The 10,731-nt window shown below is 41.2% G+C and overlaps 1 protein-coding gene across 8 annotated transcripts in view; it reads left to right on the forward strand.

Annotated features, from left to right (window-relative positions):
- Positions 1–252: 252 nt before the first annotated feature.
- Axdnd1 (axonemal dynein light chain domain containing 1) overlaps positions 253–10,731 on the forward strand; it is a 141,881-nt gene continuing 131,402 nt past the window's right edge. For 2 of the 8 annotated variants that reach the window (XM_005374956.2, XM_013521195.1), the window contains exons 1-4: positions 254–429; positions 690–883; positions 2,629–2,801; positions 3,213–3,316. In XM_005374956.2, coding sequence (XP_005375013.1) covers positions 793–883; positions 2,629–2,801; positions 3,213–3,316 — 368 coding nt within the window. In that variant the 5' untranslated portion in view covers positions 254–429; positions 690–792. Of the gene's footprint in view, positions 430–460; positions 568–689; positions 884–2,628; positions 2,802–3,212; positions 3,317–10,731 lie in introns of those variants that run through there. The other 6 variants (XM_005374958.2, XM_005374953.2, XM_005374954.2 and 3 more) reach the window with 6 other exon arrangements.

Consider the following 10,731-nt stretch of genomic DNA (forward strand, 5'->3'; position numbering starts at 1 on the left):
ACTAAGATTCTCTGCCCGGGAGAACCCGCTGGCGCCTGCAGATCCGCAGCCCTGGTATCTAGACACTGGGATTCCGTGACAACGCCCAAGTAGTCATTTTTCTTTTCTATTTCTACTGAACCTAGGCTGTGACTTAGCACACACTGAAAATCCGAGAGAGAGACAGGACGGTTTCTCACCTGTTCCTCTCCTCCGCCGGCACCGCCGAAGACAGCTCCGACTGAGGGTTGCTAGGGCCCGGGGTCCTGGGTTTCCATGACGACGCGAGGCGTTCGGGAAAAGGCGCCTCAAGCGCCCGGCGGGAAATACGATTTACTGGTACAGATTGCAAGTGTCCGTTTCCCGTCGGTTTAAGTGAAGAAACGATGCGAGCCCTCACCCTGCCACATCTCCGAGTCCTTGGAGCTGTCGTGCGTGAGGGCACTGCTTGTGAGGAAGGTTGGGGTCCCGAGCTGACCTGCCACAGAGCTGCCGGCCGCCTGTGTGTAGGGTCCGCGGGAGGGCGGGCGGGTGTGTCCCTCCCGGTCTCCCCCGGACCCTGACGCACCCACAAGCTTCTTAAGTCAGGTGGGATGACCTGAGAGATCACAGAGGTCTCCGAAAGAAGGAAAACCACGCTGAATGAGTTCTGAAGCCCCGATCTAAACATAAGCACTTTAACGGGTCTCTTTGTTTTGTTTTGCCTATAGGACAATGTAGCCTGAAAGTACCAGTATCATACTGATTTATTTCAGAGTTAACTTCCTGGAGGAATATTTCACATTACTAAAAAGAGTGATAGGAAGCATTATCATGTCTCTCCCGAAAACATCCTCACCTTTAAGCTCCCCAGCATCATACGATGGTACAAAGTCAAAAGTATCTGCAGTCAAGGAGACAAGAGGTAAACTTCAAGTATCCCGAAGACAAATACTTACAGTCACTGCTGGGTGTGGTGCCAAGCGCCTGTAATCCCAGTGCTCTGGGAGGCTGAAGCAGGAGGATCCTAAATTCCAGCCCATTTTAGGCAATTTAGCACCTTAGCAAGGACACTGTCTCGAAAAAGAAAAGAACAAAAGAGGGCTGGCAGTGCTGCTCAGTGCGGAAGCCCGGGGTTCAATCCCCTATACCCTCCCCCGCCCCCCGCCACACCTGCCAAGTAACAGCCATTGACAAGTCACAATCCATTCACCATTTTTTAAAATTTGAGATTCAGCGTATCTTATTTAGCTATATTTTTTTCATTCCTTATCTTTTCCTTCTTTCTTTATCTGAGATGCAGTCTCTCTGCTGGCCAGCTCCTGGGTTCAAGTGATTCTCCGCCACAGCCCCCTGAGTGCTGAGACTACAGCTGTGTGACCTCATGCTCGGCTTAGATACATTTTTTTCTGACACTTTTTTTTTTGTGTGTGTGTGTCTTTTTGAGACAGGATCTCACTATGCAGTTCAGGCTGGCCTTGAGCTCACTTTGTAGCCCAGGCTGGCCTGGAACTGGCAAAGATCTTCCTGCCTCAGCCTCCCAAGTGCTGGGATTACAGGCATGCGCCACCACGCCCAGCTTCTCTCTGTTTATGGAAATGAATGTAAACCATGCTATGTGGGAAGCATTAAGAACAGTGGTGATCCAACTCTACTTAACTAAATTCACAGGAGGCCTTTTCCAGTATTAGTCCTCTTACCCGCTTTTTCCATTCCCCTGCCCTACTTAAGCTGAGTAGGACTATTTTTACAGTTTTTGTTCCACTGATTTGCTCAGATTGTTCTACCCTTAATTTCCAATCATCCCTGTTCTACTTTTAATTTGGGGAGGGGGGCTGGAGATTGAACCCAGGGCTTTGTGCATTCAAATTATGCACTGTATCATGAGATATATTCCAGCTCCTACTTTTGTTTTTAAATCCAACTCAGATCCCTCCCAACCTCAATTCAATTATTTTCACCTTTAAGTTTATATAAGAAAAAATTACTGAATAATCTGACTTGTTTTGTTTTTGTCTGTTTGAGACAGGGTCTCACTATGCAGTTCAGGCTGGCCTTGAGCTCACTTTGTAGCAACCCAGCCTGGCCTTGAACTCTCAGTGATCCTCCTGCCTCGGCCTCCTGAGTGCTAGGATTACAGGTGTGCACCACCACACTTGGCCTTAAGCTAGCAATTTGGGGGAGAGATTTCTTTTATTTTCACATCAAAGGAAAAATATATGTTCATTCCATCGTCTTAAGGCTATCCCAGTTAATTGAGTGAAGTGGGTATGATTTTTAATTTTGAATTTGATACAATTCAGGTTTATCTTTGTACCTGAGGTTTTGGACCTGTGTCTGATATGATGTGAATAGGGACGCAGTGTTTAAGTATTACTTGTTACTACTCTTGTCCATTAGAAGGAGTGTTTCTCTCTTTTAGAAACAGACATGCAGGGCATGGGGGTGCACACCTGCAATCCCAGCATTTGGGAGGCTGAGGCAGGAAGATCGAAGTGAATTCGAGGCCAGCCTGGGCTACAAAGTGAGTCCAGGCCAGCCTGAACTACATCATGTGACCCTTTCTCAGAAACATAACAAAATACCCAGATAGACAAGGATGATGAAGCATTCCAAGATGCTCCAACCAAAAAACTGCAGTAAGAGCTTTTCATTCTCATACTTTCTTAGGACTTCCAGAGATAAGGGAGAAAAAAAATATGGTGGATCGTTCCAAACCCCTTCCTACGTCCCTTCAGAATGAGTTCATCCCTGAGGAAGTTCTGCTTTCTCTGACCTGTGCAACCAGTGCTGGTCCTTGTCCTGAAAATTTACTGCCTCCTAAGAAAGTAAAAACCCCGAAGGTGCGTGTGTGTGTGTGTGTGTGTATATAGAGTACTTGAGAACATTATCTTTTTGTTATCTGCTGCATTAAGTGTTGAGCGTGTAGTATATATTTCAGAATCTTTTTGAAGGTAATTTTCTAGATTGAAAGTTTAGGTCTCTTACACCAATATTTCCAAGGTTTATTTCCATGAACATGTTTTTATGCATTTTTACCAAAATGGTTATTACTACTCCTTAGTCTTAATATTTTCATCCACTGTAGAGTTACCCTAGTTTCAGTCTTTGTCCATGTTATTGAATACGAATGCTGCTTTCTTTATTCCATAGAGTATCCAAATTACCCTAATGTAAGTATTCAAAATTAGTTAGGATTTCATTTGACTAGTGCGCCCTCTGCTGGATATTCATGTGGTTTTGCTTTTTCCCAGGGCACCCTTCCACGCGCGGTAGACCATGTCTGGCAGCACCCTATTCAAAGGAATAAATTCAAATACTTGATTGACCATCCTGTCTCCCTAACAGGAGCTGCAAGGTAAAGAAGGAAGAAAGAAGTCAGGATAGAGGCAGATAAATAGAGGGAGGGTCAGGATTGGGTATCTAAAATTATTGATTATAAAATATGCTGTATCTGCCAGGCGTGGTTGCCCACGCCTGTAATCCCAGCACTCAGCAGGCTGAGGCAGGAGGATTGTTGAGAGTTTGAGACCAGCCCGGGCTACAAAGTGAGCTCAAGGCCAGCCTGAACTGCATAGCCAGACCCTGTCTCAAAAAAAAAAAAAAAAAAAAAAGGCAAAAAAAAGTGCTGTATCTTTGCTAAACAATACAATCCAGGACAAAGAATCACCTTTTTGTGCGTGGTTATCATCAATGTGATAGCTATACATGCTGACTTTACATACTTTAATTTTTTTGGCATGCATTGGTAATACTTGTCCTGATACTATTTCTTGTTTTTCTCTGTTAAAGTGAACTGGTCTATCAGGCAGAATTATTTTATAATATATATATATAGGTACTGAGGATTGAACCTTGCCTTCACACTGACCTATATCCTACCCCTTTTAAATTTTTTTATTTTGTGATGGTGTCACTAAGTTGCACATGGTTGGATTAGATTTGTGATCCTCCTGTCTCAGCCTTGCAGAGTGCTGGGATTATAAGCGTGTGCCACCACACCTGGTGGTATGATGCTTTTAATGCCTTCTAGGTTTGTTTGTTTTTTTTTGTTTGTTTGTTTGTTTGGTTTTTTTGGTACGTCTTAGAAGACCTTGAAGGACAAGTGCTTAACTTCTGGTTCTCTTCAAAGGGAACCCTTAACCTTTACATGGTTTCAGATCAGATCAGCAAATACTATTTGTTGCTTTTACATGATACTAAAGGTTAATTTTTTTTCCTGTGAAGATTGTGACCTGCTTTTTTTTTTTTTTCCTGAGGCAGGGTCTTGCTTTGTAGCTTAGGCTGGCCCTGAACTCTAGGTAGTCCAGGCTGGCCTCAAACTCAAGGCGATCCTCATGCCTCAGCCTCCCTGGTACAACCTGCTCATTTTTAAAGTATTATTTATCCATGGATTTTCTCCCTACTTATGCCTCTGTACATATCACTTTATTCTTTTTGTGTGTTTTTACATGTCACTTTCATCTGACAGGATTGTCACACTTGGGCAGGTTATCTAGTCTTGCTGGAGTTACTTTTCTCATCTGTAAGAAAGGGAATGATAGACTTCAGTTCTGTGTGCCTTCCAGGGATATTGTAAAGCATGAGTGAGATAATGGATGCAAGCGCACTTGCGAAACCATAAAGTCCAATATTTAAGTATCGTGAGTTATTACTCAGCTCTGCGTCAGTGCTGGAAAGAGTGGCGGAACAGCAGCCTGTTGCCTTTTATGTCCTGGGGCTGTAGTGCACTTTGTTTTGTGTCTTCAGATCATGGTTATATTTAGTACTAACTAGTAGTTATGAAATGTTTGAAGTACTGTGAAAAATTAATGAGCTATTTCAGAATGGAACAATAAACTGACATTAAAGTTTTGATGTCAGATGACTTCTGAGTGGGAATTTTTTCAACGTGAAGATCAGGTAGACAGATAACGTCACTGTCGCCTCACGAAAGTATCCTTACTGTAATCCCAGAACTTGCGACTACCTACCTCACAGGGCAGAGAGGACTTGCAGATGTGATAAAGGTTAAGAACCTTGAGATGGAGAGCTTATTCTGGACTGTCAGAATGAGTGCGCCCTAATCGCCTGAATCTTTCAAAGTAGGAAAGGAAGAGTGGAGTGGGCCGGAGAGATGAGGCTGAAGGCTGATTTGGAGCAGGAGAGGAGCTCAGCCCGCCACCCTTGGCTTTGAGAAAAAGGAGCACAGCCGAGAAGCGCAGCTGGGCAGGGGTGGTGGTGCGTGCTGGCATCCCAGCGCGTAAGAAGCTGAGGCAAGTGGATCACAAGTTGAAGCCTAGCCTGAGAAATTTAGCAAAACTGTGTCCCAGATAGAATTTAGAAAGGGCTGGGGCTGTCGCTCAGTGTAGAGCTCTTGCCTAGCTGTGCAAGGTCCCAGGTTCAAGCCCAAGTGTGATGAAAGGGAAAAGAAATCAATGCAGCTGTATACAGGAATCTGGGACTTCTAGTGACAACTCAACTGACAACTATCTAGAAAACAGGAATCTCAGCCTTAACTTCAAGGAACTGAATTCTGTTAAACACAGATGATCACAGAGATGGATCCTGTAGTGCGTCTAGAAAAAAACCAGCCTTGTCAACATGTTGAGCTTTGCCCTGCGAGACCTGCGTTGGACCTCTGACCTGCACAACCAAGATAATAAATCTGTGTTGCTTAAGCTAAGTTCGTGGTAACTTGTTATGGCAGAAATATGTAGATAAGCAATTAATAGTAACAAGAGGTAACTTGTCCAGTGATCTCCAAAGATCCTGAGCACAGCAATAAAATACAAATGACAACGTGAATATTTTTGTCAGCTCTGAGTTCAACAGAAAAAATAAATCATTGTATGTATTTCAAGAAGGAAAAAGCTAAAGGCAGAAAACTGAGTGTTTATAAAATTGCTGGAAAGGTTAAAGGAGCTGGTGTGAAGCAGTGTTTGTGGGAAAACTTCCCAGGATGGGCAGAGTTGATGCCACTAGGAAGGAACTCCCACCAAAGCAGCCACAGTGCTCTGGTTCAGGAAGGTGCCCCTCTGAACAGGCATCTGCCCAAAACACATGCCATTAGGTGAGTTTTTACTCTGTGCTTTTTCTTTGTCTTTCCCTTTCTCTTCCTTCCTTCCTTCCTCCTTTCCTTCTTTCCTTCTCCCTTCTCCCTCCTCCTTCCCTACCTCTTCTTCTTTAGCTCCATAGAGTTTTCTTTCTTTTTTTTCCTGTCTCTATACTGCCCTGAGAATGGGTGATCAAAATACAAAGAACATTATGGAAATGAGTAACATAAGTCAGGACGGGAGTAGAGGAGGTTATGCAAGGATTGTGTGGAAGGCTTCTCGGGGTAACTGTAAGTCTGATCTTGTAATACGGTTGGTAAATAAGGATATTTATCATACAATAAACATTTGAGTTATTTTATACAGTTTTTGAATTTTTGTCAAGAAATTTAAAAGTTATCAGACACCTGGCCAAGATCCCCAACTACTGTATGAAATAAGATGAAATAAGAAACAAGAGACAAATTTAGGAATGCATGAAGGGGACTGGGAGGTCAGTGCCTCAGGATGGGCAGAGACAAAGACGCTCCAAGCCAGCCACTACTTATTGGGCGTCTACAATGATAGGAGGGGCAAAGGCTCAGTGGTAGATGCCTCAGCAGCAACGGATAATCCTGGGATAACTCAAGAGGATGGAGATGATCCCGTGCAAAGAAGGATCTCGCCTTGGAGTGTTTTTTAATCCTTGTGGTTTTAGTCCTAGTTTTATTGGGTGGGAGAGGATGGCCCATCCCTAAAGAGTTAATGGGAAATCTCAAAAGGGTGATACCAATAATCCCAAGCCTCCATTTATCCCTTAGGGAAGCATGCAAAATTAGCTACTATGAATTTGTGGCCCCCGACAAAAAGTACTCATCGGAAAGAGAGCTTAAAATGTTGCTGGATATGTGATCAACATACAAACATATTCTTATGCACAGGTAATCAGTCAGAATACAGTGAAAGATCTCGTAACAGTAGCATAGGGGAAAATCTATCAAAAAACATGGGACCTTTATGGAGAAAATTATATAACTTTATCAAAAGACTTAGAAGACCTGAGTGAATAAGAGATGTGCCATAGTCATGAACACAAAGTATCAGTTATGTAAGATATCGAGATTTCCAAATCAATAAATCCAGTGTAATTTCACTTTAAATTCCAACAAGATTTGTCCTTAAATTCAACAAGCTAATCCTAAAATTCATACGGAAAAAAACGTGGCAATAAGCAAACAATACACCTTGTAGGTAATTAATGCAGTATAATACCACTTATGATTTTAAAACATTCATAATTTTACTACATACTCCTTAGAATTATGTGTATGTAGTAAACATAAAATTACACACTGAAATGATAAATACTGAATTGAAGATAGGGAAGGAAAGGTGAAGAACTTTTTTTTTAAGGTGAAGAACTTTTGACCTAAAGCAATTTGGTTAAATCTATCAAAATTACAAATGCACACTGTTCAATCTAGCAGTTCCACCTGTAGGAATTTATCCTGCAGATATGTGAGAAAGAACATACTGGCAAAAATGTTCATTTCAGTGTTTGTAGCAGGAAGAGATATTGGAAACAACATAATGTTTAGCTATAGGGAATTAATAATGACATATATGTACAATGGGATTCTATGTGGCCTGTTTAAAAACAAAAAGGCTGAGGGGTGTAGCTCATAGTACGGTGCTTGCCTAGAACACCCGAGGCCCTGGGTTTGATCCCCAGCATTGCAAAAACAAACACCCAACCAAAGACACTCATTGTATACTAAGGTAAAGTGATTTTTAAGCAAGCCATTAAGTGAAAAAAACAAGTTGCAGAAAAGGACACAAATACTGAACATACACGTGTGCTGCTTCTTGCTGATAAAGAATTCCATCAAAATTTTTTTATCATTGTCAATTTGATGGGTAAAAAGTGGTATTTGATGGTTATAATTTATGTTTCACTTACCATATACAAGACTGAACATGTTCTCAGTTGTTTAAGATCTATTTGCATTCATTGTTCTCTGAATATAATTTCATATGCTTAAGAGCACCTTGTATTTCTTTTTTTATTTTTGAAGGGGATTCCTTAGTTTTCTATTGAATTGATAGTCTTTTTCTAGTTTATAGGAAAAATTTTTAAGGAAATTGTCTCTTTGTCAGTGACTTGGCCTGAAAAGGTGTCTTCTTAGTTTATGGGTTTCCTTTTGAATTTGCTTTTGGTGATGTTAGTGATGATAAAAGATGCATGTAGTTAAGTTTACCAGTCTTTTCTGTCATGACCTCTGTACAAGAAATCAGTTCCATGCAAATTGCTGTGATTTTAAATAACAAAATTACTGTACCCATTATAGAAGTATCACAATTTGGGGAATAAATTGTGAATAGTCAACCAATTTATTCCACAAATATTTAATTGCATATATCTTGTGGAAAGCCTGGTTCTCCATATTCTGAGAAGTCCACATGCTAAATAGAAGAGGTTCAGAGGGAGAGGGGAATTACTTTGCTGGGAATGCACGAGTGTTTTCATGAATGTAACACTACACTTGAAGTGGACACTGAGGTGTTTTTTTGAGACAGGGTGTAGCCCAGTCTGGCCTTGAACTCGCGGATGGTGGTCCTCCTACCACAGCCTCCCAAGTGCTGGGATTACGGGTGCGTGTCACCACACCCAGGGACACTGAAAGTCTGAACTTTTCTGGTACTCTAGGGACTTCTTGGGTACTTGATGCTTAGGTAAGAAGCTATCTAGTTTGTGAAAACTCTACAATCTGAAAGTTAAAGGTAGAACACAGACTTGAAAGAAAAACTTGAAGGATCAGACTTCATAAATATCAGAGTCTAAGGCAGCTCCAGAGAATCTGTTAGAAGCATAACATATGTTTCCGTCTACTAGGAAATCATTTCAGGGCACCGTTGTAATGAATTAATGCCGACTGCTTTCTGTCTTGGAAATCTTCACCTAAGATTCAGTTGCTTACGGTTCAGCCTCTTGGGAAAGTGGGTTTAGCTTAACTTGGACTGGTTGCCAGTGCCGTGGCTAAGAGGGTATACTTGATTTATTTCATTTTTCTGTATTTTGTTTTATTAAACTTATTTTGAAATAATTTTAAACTTTCAGAAAATCTGTAAAAACTGCACAATTTCTGTTTCTCTGTTACCCAGCCCCAGCTTTCCAAAACACTTATCTTAAAAATTTTTTATTTTAATTGGTATGTGTTCACAGTACACAGTGATTACATTTCTGTGGGGAGTTGGTACAGGTACATAACAAATCTTAATTCTTTTTTATCCCCGTCCCCTCCATCTGTCTGTCCCTTTGGCTTTTACAAAAGATCTATCTCCCTATTTCCTATTATCTATCTTTTATTTTGCTCTTCATTTATATTCTGGGTTTCTCATGTCAGACAAAGCATGTGATATTGAAGCTTGTGCGTCTGATTTATTTCACTTCACATTATGGTCTCAAGGTTCATCCCTTTTCCTACAACTGACTCAAGCGTATCCTTTCTCATGGCAGAATTTTACTCCATTGTGTATAAATGCCACATTTTCTTTATGCATTCATCTGTTCATGGACATGGAGCCCACTTTCAAGATTTAGCTATTTTATGTGTTTATTTATTGCTTTTTTGAGACAGGGTCTCGCTATGCAGTTCAGGCTGGCCTTGAGCTCACTTTGTAGCCTAGGCTGGTCTCAAACTAGCAACAATCCTCCTGCCTCAGCCTCCCAAGTGCTGGGATTACAGGCATGCACCACCATGCCTGGCCAAGATTTAGCTATTATGAATTGTACTGCTATAAACATGGGTATGCATATATCGCTGTAATATGATATCGTTAACTAGTTTGGGAAGATACCCAGAAGGGGAATAGTTGGCTCAAATGGAATTTGTAGATTTGGTTCTTTGAGGAATTTCCATACTGATTTCTGTAATGGTTATACTAGTTTACATTCCCACCAGTGTGGAAGGGTTGCTCTCCCCACAGTCTCTCTAGCTTTTGTTGTCATTTGATTTCCTGAAGATGGCCGTTCTTTCTAGAGTAAGATGGATTCTCAGTGTCATTTTAATTTGAATTTCTTTAACAGCCAATGAAGTTGAACATTTTTTCATGTATTTATTAGCCATTTGCATTTTTTCTGAGAAGTGTCTTCATTTCTATGGCCTGTATTTTTGCTGGGCCTTTTACTGGGGGGGAGTCTAATTTTTTGAATTCTTTGCATGTTCTAGCTATTAGTCCTCTGTCTGAGGAATGGCAGGTAAAAATTTTCCCCAATCTGTAGATTGTCTTTTCACTCTGTTGGTTGTTGTACAGAAGCTTTTAAATTTGATATCCAATTTGTTGATTCTTGATACTCTTTCTTGTGTCATGGATTTTGTTCAGAAAGTCCTTGCCTATGCTTACGTCTTCAAGAGTTTTACCTATTTTACCTTCCAGCAGATTGGTTCTGTTTTAGTATTTAGGTCTTTGACAAGCTGGGTGTGGTGGTGCACACCTGTAATCCCAGCACTCAGGAGGTTGAGGCAGAAGGATCGCTGTGGGTTTGAGATCAGCCTGGGCTAGAGAGTGAGCTCAAGGCCAGCCTGGACTGCATAGCGAGATTTGTTCTCAAAAAGACCAAAAAAAATTTAGGTCTTTGATCCATTTTGTTTTTAGTTTAGTGTTGTACATGGTGAGAGAGATGGGTTTAGGTTCAATCTTCTACATGTGGATAGCCAGTTTTCCTAGCTCCATTTGTTTGTTTTGTTTTCCTAGCATC

This window comes from Chinchilla lanigera, unplaced genomic scaffold, assembly GCF_000276665.1.
Source record: "Chinchilla lanigera isolate Chin_1 unplaced genomic scaffold, ChiLan1.0 scaffold00005, whole genome shotgun sequence".
NCBI lineage: Eukaryota > Metazoa > Chordata > Mammalia > Rodentia > Chinchillidae > Chinchilla > Chinchilla lanigera.